The following is a 16415-nucleotide window of genomic DNA, read 5'->3' on the forward strand; positions in this document are numbered from 1 at the left end:
GATCAAAATTCTGAGCTGCACCTGAGGATATACATGAAAATTAAGTCCAATGAAATAATTTCATATTTGACTCTTTTCCTGGGTGTTAAAGTCGACAAATGAATCTTTTACAACATGTAATAACTCAGGAATACAGCACCTTTGAGATCTGTTGAGGAACAAACTATTACTTGACAAGATGAATCCGCATAAAGAGCTCATAAGAGAGCTTACAAAAACCCTACTGATAAACAATATATCAACTGAAATACAGAATTAAGATTTTTAAAAAAGCATTTTCTATGAGAAAGAAACTCAGATACTATCTAAAGTCAAGGGTACTTATAAAGTTAGCTCCATGGGGCGCCTGGGTGGCGCAGTCGGTTAAGCGTCTGACTTCGGCCAGGTCACGATCTCGCGGTCCGGGAGTTCGAGCCCCGCGTTGGGCTCTGGGCTGATGGCTCGGAGCCTGGAGCCTGTTTCCGATTCTGTGTCTCCCTCTCTCTCTGCCCCTCCCCCGTTCATGCTCTCTCTCTGTCCCAAAAATAAATAAAAAACGTTGAAAAAAAAAATTAAAAAAAAAAAAGTTAGCTCTAATTCCCGTAAACGTGACATAATCTTTGTTTTTAACTTACGGCGATCAACCGTTTAAAATTTCTTCCTATTCCACTTTATTTTACACGTTGCCAATTAAATTAATGTTAAAGTCAATAAATGTATTCATAAATAGTATGCATATTATGATCTAATTTTTCTGAGATTCCTTCTCCCTCCCTCCACCCCTTCTTTTCATCCTTTGTTCTTATGTATACTCATTGTATACACTTAGAAGATGTTAATGATGGTTCTTTAGTCTTTATAATTTCTTGTAGTAATCTTGTCTCATTTCTACAAAAACAATAGACATGTATTCTTTTTGAAAACAGAGAGAGGGGGTTGGCGCCTGGGTGGTTCAGTCAACTCTTGATTTCGGCTCAGGTCATGATCTCACAGTACATGAGTTCAAGCCTCACATCAGGCTCCATGCTGGCAGCATGGATCCTTCTTGGGTTTCTCTCTCTCTCTCTTTCTTTCTCTCTCTCTCTTTCTCTCTGACCCTCCCCCCTCTCCAAATGAAAAAAAAAATGATAAACTTAAAAAAAGAGAGAGAAAGGGAAAGAGAAGAAGAGGAAAGAAAGACCAAAGGATGAGGGAAAGAGGGAAGAAAACATTTACCCACATATTTGTCAGTTTTCCAACGTGATTCCCCTGTATTCTCCACAGCAGCTCTCCATAAGAATGAAACTAATATAACGACAACGTTGTATTATGCTCCTGTACTTATAGAAATGACTTATAAAACAGTGCAATTACTTTGTGTGAAAATAGCATACCCGTAAGTAAGAATACTTTAAGGAACATAATTTTATTTTCAGTTCAAGAAATTGGTTCAAAACACACATCCACCAGACTTCATGCAGAACACAGAGTGATTTAGGATGTCTACATTTGGTACTACATAGATTAACACAACTCTTAATTTTTGGCATTCGGCTTTGTGAGTTTACTGGTATTCATGCTAAATTTATAGATGATAAGACATTTTAGAGAAACAAACTCCAGAGAGTAGTTGTAACAGCATCTGGTGTAGGAAGATCCACGTTCATTATTATTTCTACAGCAGTGTTTAAGCAATCACGTTGGTAAAATTAAAAAAAAAATCAATATTCACATATTTTCTTCGTTATACATACTACTATGTTATCGGGAGATAATTAACTGAAAACCTTACACAGAGAAGTTACATTTATCTCTTAGAGATAATAATGCTGTTAAAAATCAGCAGCTGCACAGAAAGACATGCATATATTTCATTTCAACATTGAGTTAAAAAATTCACACGTAACAACTGGAATGCAGTATTCACTTCTCTATATTGGGGGAGACAACAAAATTAATGTACAAGTGCTCTTTTCCACCAAGCTATTTTTTTTTGATGGGAAAAATATGATAATCTCTGAAATCCTTACATGTAAGTTATCCAACTCTCTCACGCTTCGAAAATATGTAAATTTCTGCAGATAGGCTAATATAATAGTTGAACAGATATTTTATGAATCAGATCAATGTAAACAATGAAATCTGATCGATTTAGATCTCACAGAAGGAATTACTTTTTCATAGAACCACTCAAGTTTTGGCTTACAGAGGACCATCCACTCAGTTTGAATGGTTCTTAACTCTGGCGGTGTGCCTGAGGCCTTGAAAAATGCTTGGGCTCCACCTCCAACCCAATCAAATCGGGAAGGAGGTCTGAAAATGGGGTCCCTGGACCGGCAGCATCAATATCACCAAAGAGCCTGTTAGAAATACAAATCTTGGGGCTTTACCCCAAAGGTACTAAATTGGAAATTCTGGAGGTGAGGCCCGGTAATCTGTGTTAACAAACTCTTCAGGTGATTCAGATACTTGGTAAAGGCTGAGAACCATGGTCCTAAGGTGAGCCCAGAGCCTCACGGCCATAAGGTGAGCCCAGAGTATCATTCGTACCTCCTGCAGAATTTCCCGCTCATTCAAATGTGTTTCCCTTTAGAGACTTGTTCATCCCGTTCAACTTTTCTTTCATATGTGAGAATACCAAAGACAGCATTTCCATCAGCAACCTTAGCCACAGGATCAAACCAAACCTAATGTCCCTTACCTTTTCTGCAATGCACAGCTCTCCTGTGCAGCTATAACTTGAGAAATTACAAGATTCACCAACAAGGTTCAAGAAAACTTGGCATTCCTATCCCTCGGTGTCACACCTTCAGTCTTTACGAAATACGTGGCCATGAAGCCTGACTCTCAGAAAATCAATATATGGCAAACAATATTTATGTATCCATTTCTGGTTTGTAAATATTCCCAAAGTATAATCTGATTTAATAACGAGAGGATTATTAAATTTAATTCTTTGTCCAGGCTAGCTGGCCCTATGCTGAAAATATCACAAACTAGGCATCTGCTCACTCACTCAGTAAGTATATTCCATGTAAAGTTCCTCACGGGACCTCAGGGCTCTGAGGATAAATAGGACTCATGCGCCTACCCACGCTCCCCACCTCCCTGTGTGCTGCCTGATCCTGAGCTGCATTATTGCAACACACTTCTTATGTATGTCTACACCCCCGCAACCGGCTCTTTGATGGGAAATTGACACGGTTTCTATGGTTATCAACAGTTTCTCTGAGAGCTAGACTGAAATGTGCCACAATTGCATGTTTACATTGAGTTTTTCTTCCTAAGGAGATGGGAAGGTTTCCACCTCCCCACGTGCTTCTGCTCTCTGGGACTTTTGTGGTTTCCAAACGGAGACTGTTTAACTAGCGGTACCTATGATAGCAGGTTAAGTGGCAAGACACCCATTCTGACCCTTTCATTTTGGCTGCTCTGCGCCCCAAGGTGCTCACCTATATTTTGCCTTCACTCCTGACACGTCAGAAAGAGCTCTTTCTGGCCCAGGGATCATAGGCCATTTGCCTGGTCCAATCTCTTGGCAAAGTGGATGCAGGGAGGGGCAGGGTAGGTCGGGACGACTCATCCTGCAGAAGCAGAGGGAGCACGCCCGGAGACCTGCTGCAGCCACAGCCAGGTGCCCACCTCCTGACTCCCATCTGCTGTGACAGTCACTCACAGGACACGAGCTCTTGTGGGTGTGACATCACCAGAGCCAGCACCCCAAAGAGGGCCCTCAGGACAGACGTGCCCATGGGCCTGCTCAACTGCCTTTCGATTCTCTGAAGAAACTGGTCATCTGTGATCCTTACAAAAGGAACTTTTCTCTGAAAGCTTGTGTTTCCGACACTTCACGGTTAAATGGAAGGCTATGGATAGGGCAACCAGGAAGATGTCATGAGCCCGGCCGAACAATGAAGATATGAAAAGTGTTGGACTTGGGTCATTCAGGGATCCCTCAACGATGACAAAATCTGGAGGATCTCAAGCACAGAAATACGATTGACCTTAAGAAAGGAGCAGAGGAGAACAGATAGGATCACAAGTTGCATAAGTAATACAAACAGTGAGTGGAGGCGTGACCAGAAAAATCCAATACAAACGGTGGGTAACGTGTGCCTTGGATTCATTGTTTCTAACTTTCGGTGAAACCGGACACGGAAATCCAAGGGCAGAGGAAGCAGATGCCCTCTGGCTGAACAGCAGAGGACGCAGCTGGTGCCTGTCCCCCGAGGTCCCACTCTCCTGCCTCCGTGCACGGTCGAAGATCTACACCATCCGGAGCCCCAAGGAGCAGGGTCTACCACCAACACCCAGGTGATGCTCTGCCACGTTGTGAACATTCAAGACACAGCCGTTACATCCCAAAGGCTCCCATTCCATCACTGGTACCCCGCTCCACAAGTGGGCATGTCCTGTCACAGCCAAACTTCCTACTTCATCTGCCACATCAACAATGCTGGCAACATGGGCACCTTGCCACACACACACACACACACACACACACACACACACACACAAATCGCTCCGGACAAGATTGGCCCCCACCGCCACCTTTCCGGTACCTGGAGGCTGGCTTCCACCGCCTTTCCGGTGTCTGGAGGCGTGGCCTCACGGCCTTTCCGGTGCCTGGAGGTGTGCTTACACTCACACTGATGCTCACCACAGCGTAAAATGCTGCCAGTCACTTCCTTTCTTCACCGTCCCCTCCCGGGACCACCCCGTTTTACGCGCTGGATGGCATGTTACCTTGACTGCCCGGAACAAGCCCACCACAGGAGAAAAAGGAGCTTAACAGATCCACAGTGGTCTTGAGAACAAGCACACAAAAGTAGGTTCCGTTTTAACAGTCAATATTCAATCTTTTGAAGTAAGGCTCCATATATAGTGCGTGGTGGCCGGTAGAAAACCCAGAGTGGACCACAAGGTTCATCCCAGTTTATAGGTCACCTTAATGATCATCACTGCCTGAGAGTAAAGACTCTGAATGGTGGATCCCGGTTCCCGTCGATCAGCAGCTGGTGATCTTTGTTTTGACTTCCCTAATGCTGAAAATCTGGACTGGCACGACGTACCTAGAGATATCCAGCGATCTGTTCCCCAGCAGAAAGGATGAGGCTTTCCACCCCCAAAGTGACATCAAAACCCTTCTCTATGCAATCAGTTCTCCATGCAGTTGTTTAAGTAGAGAAAACTCAGCCAAGGTCGGAACAGACAGAGCGAGTCCAGCTGAGGTCGTCTCCACGGTGTACTCAGAGCTAAGAGCTTCCTCCTCACCCCCTAGAAAGGCCCCTCCCGCCGCAGCTGCGCCCAGGACACAACCCGAGTTCTGGCAGAGGGGTGTGCTGAGCGCGAGCTCGGGAGCCAGCGGTGAGCGGTGCTGAGCCCAGCGGAGGTGCAAATGCACCGGCCTGCTAATGTTCCTAAAGATCACGCCCAATCAAGCAGACGTGCCTGTCCCAGAGGCCCAGCAGGGCAGCCAGAGTGACAAAGGTGACTATGAGTGAATCTGCCACGCCTAAGACACTAAACACACATCCGACACCCTCCCCAGACATGCTGGCCTTCCGCAGGCACAGCCCACACCAAAGACGTGGTCGGTGCGTGCAGTTGTTCCTCAGCCCCAACTTTTCCTCTTCTAAAAGAGAAAAATCAAAGTACATTATAAATTGAAATACAACTGCCATCCTGTCATTTTTTCTTCCTAAGACAATAGGTGGCCATCAGCATTTGGGGCCACCTACTCTTCGTATAGATGGCTTTTTTATAATACACAAGTCAGTAACATCCACTTGACAGACAGCCTAATAGGGAGCACTCTCTAACGGCCAAGAACAGGATCGCCTTAGGAAGAAAGCCGGTTACAAATTTCAAACGTGGGAGATACCTGCAGTCAGTGTCGATCACAATTTACAAATTTCAGAAGAGAAGGGTCCGGTGGAAGCAGCCACACTGATAGGTTTACCCCAATTACAGGACTATGTGGTTTACATACACGCATTTAAAATATCCTTTTAGGCAAAGAAGAGGGGGAAGCTGTACATGGTTTTATTTGACGCAATGCTGCTTCAACGCGGGCGTTTGGGGACCCGCAAGCATCTGCAGTATCTGTGGAGAGGAAATGAATGTCTCGCTAAGTTATTCTCTCCTGCTCAGAAGAAGCCTGGCCCCGGGTTTCCGCTAACACTCGGGGACTACGACTGCACCGTCTCCACGCAGCTGAGGTGCTGAGCAAATGCAATCATCCTCGAGGCCGCAAGTTAAAGTTGACTCACGAGTGACTCACGCGGTTCAGCAAGCGCCTTCTCTGTTCGCTGTAACTCATCACATCTGAGTCGAAGGCCGGATTTCACCAGGGTAGATACGAGAGTGAGAAACTCGGGATAGGAGCACATTTCGAGAAGAGCACAAGAGGGTGGGGGCGGAGGAAGAGAAGGAAATGACTGTTTTACTCCTAAGGTGTGCATTGAACGATTTCATTAAAGGCGAAAATATTTACCTAAAATATTCAGAAAATGGCCTCTGTCCCCACATTGCTGAGGACACACGTGGTCAGAACGCAGACAGCGTCTACTTACGGTATCTCCTGGGGTCGCGGGGTGAGAAAGTCGTTCCAACCACGTCACTATATTCCTCAGTAGGAGACTGAAACCCGTCCCCATCCGTGTGAAGCAGCCAGCATTTCGGCCACTTAAATATTCCAGAGCTAGTGTCCAAATGTGAAACACTAAAAGCCCAGAAAAAAATCACAACCGCCTTCTGGCACCGAGGCAGCCAAATCTAAGGAGACGACATCAATTCTCTTTGAAGTGCGCCGAGAAACATGGTTTGCAAGCCGCCCAACTTCAAAGGCAAATACAGCATTTGTCCGTTAGCCTGGCCGCTGCAAGAAAAAGCGTGTCCTAGGGAGGCCTTCTTTATTTAGAGGACGAAGCAAAGGTGCTTCTGACTTGCTTGCGTTAATTATATGTTAGAAAAACCGCCACCTAGGAAGCACGCGCTTGGTCAATGCAAGACACTCTGACGCCTCTCTGGGCAACTGAAGCCTGTTCTGGTCCTTCTGGAACTCCTCACGCAGACAGCTTCACAGAGGTTCAGATCTTCGCAGGACCCGAGTCATCATCAGCCTCAAAGTTTCTTATACCGGTGGACCAACTAGGCTCTGAATAAGAGGAATTGACTTAAATGCCGATGGACAGGAAAAATACCCTGTCTAACAGGTCCGCGTGTACACTCAGCAAATGGGAGGTTTCGCAGGTGCCGGCTACGACTCCGGCGCTATGCTTCTGGCTTCCATCATGCCATCCACAAATGGGATGGTCCAAGGGGACACGGGTGGGTACGTAAATACATCTTCCACGTGCTTCGTAGAAAACAGAAACATTAGGTCCCGCATTTCTTCTAGTACTTCCGTGTGTGGAGGAATCACAAGAGGAAAACAAAGGAACAGCCAGGGTGCAGGAAGCCTTTGTCAACCATTAAAGTCCAAAGGCAACCAGGAGGCACCTCTTTGTACAGCTGTGGGGGTTCACACACACACACACACACACACACACACACACACACACGACCTGTTCTGGCGTCTGCAATGGCGACTTCAAGTTCCACAAAGGACATGAGGTATCACTGTCAGGGTACAATGTTTCTGCGGCTGTACTTGAATAAAGTGCAAAGAATTTTCCATGCAAAGGACTTAGGCTGTCCTCTAAAACACTGGCATCACACGTACATGCAACTTCTTTCCCTAGCCACCAAACTTGAGAGCTCATGATTTCCCATCCTTTCGAAGAATTTTCTCCTGTTCTGGCTAGAGATTCAGTTCAAGCATTGCAAATGTACATACCATTTGCTGGAGGAGCGTGATTAGTGACAATGAATTCATCAGCTGGAAAATTTAACATGCAAAGACTTATATCGAGTTTTTTCATCTAAAATTTGATATTTCCTATGGAATCCTGATTTGACACGGGTGTGCATTACACTAAATCCTTTTTCAAAAAGTCTTCCTGATGTTGTATTCTCACAAAATATAGCAAAGTCCTGGAGTCTGAAAACTACTGTTCTAAGGTAGAATAATTTAATCTCTTCATCCCGTATTTTTCATTCCACACATGAATAAATACGAAATTGTCGTGAAAAGTACATTTGAAATTCAGCCTATGATCATTTTTGAGGAAGTAATATTGGGGGTAAATGTGCATTTAACATTACTACGAATTTAATGAAACAAAGCATGTGTTTGTACAACATATATCCCTGGGTATACCTGCTCAGAAGATTCCTTTTCTTCTAATGTTATCTGAATCACGTGTTGCGTATGCTTTCCACATGTGGCATGACTACCATGTGTCTTACTGGATTCTGACTTCTTCCCAGCCCCATAGAAACTATTACCCACATATCATCCTCACTGGCATTTTTTTTTACTCCCTTTTGGCTCAGTTCCACCCAAGGCACACAAAATACCCTGGGCGATATATTTGTAAAACTTTAATGACCACGTTCCCTCTTGGATCTCACTGAAAGCTTCCACTATTAGAATAGTCGTCCTTCGCATTTTCCCTGATATTTTTTTTAGGTAACTCTACAAAGCCTACATCACAGAATAGTTTTAAGTGACCGGGCCAATGTCGGTCACCCTGAGTCACCGCTGTGCCGCTGTGCTTGTCTCCAGAGATGAAGTTAATGGGCCCTCATGACCACAGACAGGTGAAGCTCATCTCCGGAAACCGTGTTCACTATTTACAGTTGGGGGCAAATGAGGCGGGTGCAAATCAACTTGGCAAAGTCTCACTGCCATTTAACAGATGCGCCTCTATATAAATGGCCACAAAAAAAACGAAATCCGGGTCAAACTTTGATCGTGTATCCATGATCATATTTTGAAACACATACCTCGCAATATTACCTCGTTTCTTAAAATTGAAGAATTAACACATACATGTGTTTTTTTCTAAATAAACTGGGTTCAAAATGTAGATCGCCAGTATTCCTGACCATCTTTATAGGCTGTCCTATGAAGAATTGAACATGTAGATGGAATTCTATTAACCTTTCGTTTCTGTAAAGGTATAAAAAACTATGTAGCATTTCCTTTTGTTTTTGAAATAAAATTTAGAAACAATCTTTACTAGACCTCGAGATTTCCTAAATGGATTAAAGTATTGTTTTCAAAAACAGGTGGAACTAAAATGATGCGACTTGTCATGAGCACAAGAAGTTGCAGGCTTGCTAACCCCTTGTCGTACCCTGCTCTGTCTGAGACTCCACACGAGCGCTCTAACGCTCTCACACGTGAGTGCAATTGGTGGACGGCGGGGTATCTATTCGACTTTTATTTTCTTTCGTATCATTAAGAGGTGACTCATTGCGCATGTGGCACTTGAACACTTGCTTATAGGCCTTCCTAAAATTTTCTGAGAGAAAAGCGTATATGATAGGATTCACCGAGGAATTACTGTAGGCCAGGCAGTGAGCGGCGATTCTGAAGAGGAAGGAGACGGGGGTCAGCGGGAAAACCCCAAACTCGGCCCAGAGATTGATGACATGATGTGGCAGCCAGGAGATCCCAAAAACCACAACCACCACCAGAACCGTCTGCGCGGTCTAGAAGAAGAAGAAGAAAATACAGGAAGTGCGTCAGTTACAGCAGGCAAAGAATGTTCCAGAGTTTCAAAACATGCTCTGAGAAAATGTTATGTGTATCACCATGCAATCAAACGGATGCTAACTCTGCTGAACTGTCACTTCATATAACGGTTGTGTTCAAAACTTGTCCAGGACCTGCCACGGGGTAACGTTACCACATACGTGAGATGCGTGTGGATTACGGGCTGTGTCTTTGGGACCGTGGAACTATAAATGTGCAGAGATTAAACACTGTCACCTTAAAGCCTGCAGAGCTCTGAAGCCAGCAGCACACGCAGAGACAGGTTCACCAGCGGGCAGCTCGGATGGGCGCTCGAACCCTCTCTGAACGGCTGCCTCAACAGACGGTGTATTTCTTTATTTCTCCTCGTTCACCTTTGGCCAGTGAAAGACCCCAACGCACTGATGCATTCCGGAAAGCCATCTCTGTTTCTGTCTGTGGGCTGATGAGCCCCATTTTTAGCTTGTACCTATCGTAACCCTTCCCTTGCTCTCCCTAAATCTGAAAACACCCGGAGGCTGGGGCAGGACACCCACGTGTTTCCTTGGAGATTTGTGCCAAGCAGGTGATGGAAGAAAGCCACACCTGATCAAAGACCTCAGCACAAGAGGAGCCCTCCCTCCTGCTTCCCGTCTGCACCCCGCTTCGTGTGGGAGCCCATCACCTTCCCCGTGGGCGCACACCTAAAGGGCTGGGGTCGAGCCCGAGAACCACTTCTCCTGCATTTCAGGGCAGCTGGTTTGGTACATGTCGGAAAGGCAACAACTAGATAATTAACCTTGTGATTAGCTGGAAACTCCATGTCTACGGCTCCAAACAGAAGATGCTGGTCTCAACGTTTTGGAAACAAGAACCTGACGCAATCAGCTGGCTCCTTCCTTGAAAGGTCTCCCCTCCTGGGAGACCTCCCCTCTTCCCCCTCCCCAGGAACCGAGCAGGGCCCTGACTGCCACATGGGCACAGCGGCCCCCGGGCAGTGGAGTGTGGCTGATTGTCACTGCCTGACCGCCGGCGGTGGGCACGAAGTGGGGCCCGCCGGGATCACGGCTCCTAGATGAGGACGCTGAGGTGCAGAACGGTCGAGACAGGTGCCTGGCGTTCCAGAGCCGGAGGCCAAGTCAGAGCCCGAAGCCGGGTCAGGTGACCCCAAGCGCGTGCTCCGAACGCTCAGACATGGGGAAAGAAAAGCTTACGACGAAGTCTGCCTGGTCACCACCAGCCCCGTCTCCGGGGGCTGCCTGTGCAGCCCTTGGGCGGGCGATCAGGGACCCACAGGACAACGGTCACTCAGCCCTGAGACAAACCAGGCGAGGACACGTGCCCAGCCCCCACATGCAGCACTGCCAGCTCCTAGGTCACCTCACCAGTAGGTCCACCCCTCGCAGAGGATGTGAGAGATAGGGACTTGGAGCCCCTCGACTGGGGATTAGGAATCTTCTTCCTCAGACTGTGAGTCCAGGCCGCCTGAATTTGTGGAGGGGACACGTGGACACGTGGAAGTCTGCAGCACCCGCCGCTCCACCCCACCCCACCCCACCCCGACGGGAAAAGGCAACGACGCACCTTCCCCCACCTCCCTGCCGGGGCACCGAGGTGGAGCCCAAGATTCCCTGACGGCGCCCCTCTGCCTTCCCTTCTGCACAGAACCAGTCCCGACCGAACGGACGGATAAGGGGAAGGAGGGTTGGGAGGACAGAGGCAGAAGGAAGGTGACAGAACCCAGGGACGCTCATTGTCACGTCCTCACACAGGACGAGGGCTGGACATGGGGGAGGCGGTTCCGAGACGAGGACATCACTGTCACAGCACAACTGAACCTGCCGCCTCACGCCCGGTGCCCCCACCCCCCCCCGGCACTGCCCTGAGGGCTGTGTCCCCACCAGGATGTGCCCTCCACCCACGCCGTGAATTAGCGGCCAGACCAGTCAGGACGGCAGCAGGGAGCCGCCCACTCCGAGGGCAGCACACGCAGACACGAGCGGCAGAGACACGGGTCAGAAGCCGGGCGTTCTGCAACCAGGTGGAGGCAGGGGTGCGGCAGGAGGGTGGGATTGCAGGGCAAGGCCAGGGCAAACGCAGCGTCAGGAGGGGCAGGAGACGACAGCTAAGCTCACCATCACGGGGCTCCGTGGATTGTATACAGAAGCCCGGGACGGACAGTGGCCACGACCTGGCTGTGCAGCCTCGTGAAAACTGACGTAGCCTCCCGGGGCCTCAACTCCGTGCCCCAGAGACGTGGCTCTGGCTGTACCTGGTCCATTCAGACACTTAAAAGAACTCAGGTAAAACCTGACAACAGGTTTTTATAGGGCGGCAGGATTACATATTAAAGCTGCTTCCTGCAGGGCCCACAGAGCAAACAAGAGATTTGTCCACATGTATTAACAGATTGTCTGCCATCGATGCTCTTATCCATTAGCGCATGAGAGGTTCCATCCCCAGATGATTTAATCAAAAACAATCTAGGCGTAATTATACCTACAAATAGAACAGAACACATCGTCTTTTCTTTCTAAGACAATAAGAACATCTCTCTGCTTCCCCAAACAAATACCCTCTGGATATCCCCTTTCAGTGCCTCTTTCAGGAAGTTTCTAGTAAGTGCCACGCTTAGGACAGAAATCGACCCCCAGCAGCTTACTGATAGGATCCATAATGTATCAAAGTCCATAGGGCAAGGGCAATACGAATATGGTATATTTTCTGTTTGCAGTTCATTCAAAATGTACCTTTTTGTTTTGAGTAATTCCACTGGCCTCCTCAGAACCACGGACAAGGCTCTCTGGGAGCTTTGAATACGAGGGGATTGCAATTTAGTAGTTCTTGGGGGAAAAATACTTCGTGGGCACTTACATAAACTCGATCATCCATCTAAGGCTGTTGTTCCCAAAGAGTTAAATGGCACGGCCGTCAGCACCGACTGCTGCCAGCTGCACATCCTCGGGGATTTGCTATTTTCTCCCAGCCTCATCAGGCATCTCAGTCCCTCGGACTGATGTTCTCTTAGCGGATGGCGACCCCGCGCCCTGCACGCGGGTTGACTCCAAATCAGCCTCGGCGACGTTTGGGCGAACACGTCCAGGTTAGTGTAGCTGGGGACAGGAAACGTCCGTCTTCTTCTGTCTCCCTGTGGGTCCCGACCGAGCCGAGGAGACGGCGGCCACAGGACAGGAGTCCACGCGGGCAGAATAGCAACCGACTGCAACCTAGAGAGCTGGTCAGAGTAACACATGGGACAAGTCCCAAACCTGAGACGGAAGTGCCTCCCTGTGCTGATCACTCCCCAGGACACTGCTTGTTAAAATCCAAACATCTAGGCCTCGTGCCCCACATCGCAGTGCAGGGGTGGGGGGCTATTGGGGACTTACCCAGGAATCTGCCTTTCTTTCTAAAAAGCTCAGTGGCATTTGAAAAACCCCTGGTGAATTCCAGACAAGCCACAGCAAAAGCAAATTATCGTCCCCGTCTCCAATTAAAGGCAAAGCCGCTTCCTCAACACTGACAGCCGCCAAGGCTGAACCATGACTTTTCCCCAAGAAGCCTGGAAAAGGCTCCTTGCTCTCCTAGGTGAGACGTCAGAATGCAATGTGAGCGCTCCCGTCTGTGGAGAATGAGGCTGATTGCTCTTGATTTCTTACGTGACTTTTTTGCATTTCTTCTGACACCACTTGCCTTAGTCCGAGATGGAGTCGAACCCCGTGCCCCTACGGCTTGCCTCATCTGTCCGTGTCGTGTCTAGACTCCCGACACGATCTTCTGACACAGAAAAAGTCCTCCTTTAGAGTTATGTACAAAATCTCCAGATGCTTTACTGTCCTGGAGACTGGGCCCTTGAGTAGCGTGCTTTTTTGCTCCTTCTACTGAAAGTATCTGAAAAACATGAATCTCTCTTCCTCCTGTAAGATGTTCTTTTGCAACGTCTTCTGAGACATCTGTTCTTTCTTCAAACGACCGTACTCGCAACATGTCTGATGGAGCTTGGCTGGGAAGAAAAAGGTGACCGAAAGAAGAAAAAGATGGAAACATTCCCTAGATCGTATCGATGGCAGCCAAAGAGCTTGCCGGGTTACTTCAGGTGCCGAGGGAGCCCAGGTTGTCAGGGGGGTCAGCGCAGCCTCTAGTCCAGTGTTCCCTGCGAGGGACCCGCCCACTACGACGTCTGTCCCATTCTGAAGTCTTCCAGAGATGATCTGGGAGCCTCGTTTCAGTATCCCATCAGCCTTGCACCAGGAAACCCGTCTTCACGTGTGGCGGGGCTCGGGCAGAGCGTGGAACCAACCGCAGGGCTCTCCTATTCTTTCTAGTAGTTTCTGCCGTGGAGATGGCGCCCTATGTATGTTCCTCCAAACGTGAAGGGTAAGTGTTGAGCATGCTCATGGAAGGCCTCTCTGCCCCACGCCCCTCATGCACCTGAAGCGGAGCCCCTGTGTGGGTGGACACGGCGTGGAGGAAGGGAGCCTACCCACCATGGGGGGAGGGGCCGCGACACGAGGGACGCTGAGCTGAGCGAACTACAAAAACCAGCCCCTAGCGTGCACCTGCCCAGCGCCTCCCTGTGCTGAGCCCTGCGGGAGGGAGTGTCCGCCAGGAGTCGACCCGTCTCTGCCTCCGGGAAGGAGCGGCCCACCCGGGCTTCTCTACCAGAACCCTCTCCCCTCGTCCTCCTCCACCTCTCCGCCCTTTGCCCTCTTCTCACCCCGCCCCCAACCCCACCCCGCCTCTTGCTCAGACGCCGGCGTGCGCACCACCCCCAGCACTGCACCTTATTTGTTCTATGCAAACAAGGAGGCGATTAAATGTATCAGAAGAGAACTGACATCTGTTCAGGGCTGGTGAGGGTCAGAGGCTCTGAAAACGGAAGAGAAAATCTGCCCACCTCTCAATGCCACACCTTCTCCTATGGTAGGAATTACATTTACACGTGCGTATGTGATAGACACGCGTTTAAATATGTACCCAGTGCACATATACACAGATATATTATACGCTGTGCACATGTACAAGATATACACGTGTATATGTACCCACTCACATACATATGTGCACATTTCTGTTATGTATGCATACATAATATATGCACATACATGCACACACACATATACACACTCACATACATAATCTATAAGACATGCAATATATGTGCACATGTAATATACACATGCATGTAACATGTATATTTTATGCACACACAATACACACATACACACATACATACACATGCACATGTGTAATCTATAACACAGTATATGCATATATGTGTGCCTATACACGTATACATGCATGCACACACACACACATAAAACTAAACACAACTTTTAAACTAATTGCTAATCAGTATTCTTGGCTATAAAGCAGAGAGTTTTCTAATTACTTCTTACAGGATCTATTTTCATTCCTTCCACTGTGAGACTGCAGCGATTTCTCTGCAACACTTTGCAAACACAGACACGGACAGTAGCCAAGCCCGCAAACACGTGCGGCCAATGTTAAGGAAGCGTTTGACTTCTGTCCTTTGCGAAGCGTGAACCTCTTACCCCAGTAAAGAGCGTGCACACGGCCCAGGGGCTTCTCCTCTGTGGAGGTGCCCCGGTCCAGTTGCTCCCAAAGACACTCCCCCGCCTACCGGGCCTCACTCCGCACAGCTAAAAGTATGTCTCTCCCCCTGCAGAGTTGTGACCACAGGGAACCAGGGCCCCTTCCAGCCCCAGGGGCTGGCTCTGGCCCTGGAGGGCGAGGACTCCATGAGGAACTATCCCAGAGGAAATTACAGTCCTTAATTGTTTGCAGTCGATAATCTCCTTGGAGGTGAGTGGCTCAGAGGACAGACTGAGAGGCGGACTCCAAAAATGGAAATAGTCCAGCACAACATCACGGAGAACAGAGAAAGGAAAGACCAGCTTTAGGGTTCACCCCATTCACACAACTGAACGGCGGTGGCCGTTTAAAGGGATCCAGAAGCAAAATAAAGCCTACGGCCGCATCAGTGGCCGGAAGAGGCAAGACAGCCTCGTTACATATGCTCCATCGTTTACTCTTAGGGGGATATTCGGAAGGCCACACGATCGAACTTGGAATCCAGGCCGAACTTCATGCTTTCTAAGCAGCTCCTACCCCTTCTCGTCATCGAGTCCGAGAGCAGATGTGTTTTGAGCCATATTATAAACAAGGAAACTCAAGAAGAGCTGTGCTTTATGTAAGTAGAATTTTTAAAAATAACTATAATTATACTGTAAGTCCTGCGAGTTCCGTATTATTGGCCATAAAAAAGTAGTTGTGAGGACAAGCAAGGTGCTTTCAGATGTTATGAAATATTTGCAGGTAAAAAATGCCTGGGTATAATCCCCTCCCTAAACATCTTGTCCAACACTCTTATACCGCTTCCTAAAGTCAAAGATGTGTAAGAGTTAGATTAATCCTGACTTGTAACTTAGTTTTTTCTCAAAATGCGAACTGTAACAAATACCAGGATGTTAAATGCTTTAATATTACTCAGGAGAAGCTTATTTAAATCAGGATTCACCGGAGGAGAAAGACAATTAAAAGTGGGAAAAATCCCCCTTGGGGACCCTTTCATATTTAATTCTCCCCCCACCCCTGCCGGGGAACCAGCATCAGTCAGGACAAGTCAGGGAGGAAGAGAGGACAATACATCTGATCTTGGGGCTTAGGGGACATATTACAACAATATTCTCTGTGGGGCGCCTGCGGGGCTCAGTCGGTTAAGCGTCCAACTTCAGTTCAGGTCATGATCCCACAGTTCATGAGTTCCAGCCCCGCATCGGGCTCTGTGCTGACAGTTCGGAGCCTGGAG

At 48.1% G+C, this 16415-nt stretch overlaps 1 protein-coding gene across 1 annotated transcript in view; it reads right to left on the bottom strand.

Annotated features, from left to right (window-relative positions):
- Positions 1 to 1365: 1365 nt before the first annotated feature.
- GALR1 (galanin receptor 1) overlaps positions 1366 to 16415 on the bottom strand; it is a 21209-nt gene continuing 6159 nt past the window's right edge. The window contains exon 2 of the mRNA XM_040479517.1: positions 1366 to 9561. Coding sequence (XP_040335451.1) covers positions 9244 to 9561 — 318 coding nt within the window. The 3' untranslated portion in view covers positions 1366 to 9243. The remainder of the gene's footprint in view (positions 9562 to 16415) is intronic.

Source organism: Herpailurus yagouaroundi, unplaced genomic scaffold (genome assembly GCF_014898765.1).
Source record: "Herpailurus yagouaroundi ecotype Mexico unplaced genomic scaffold, PumYag 142, whole genome shotgun sequence".
Classification (NCBI taxonomy): Eukaryota; Metazoa; Chordata; class Mammalia; order Carnivora; family Felidae; genus Herpailurus; species Herpailurus yagouaroundi.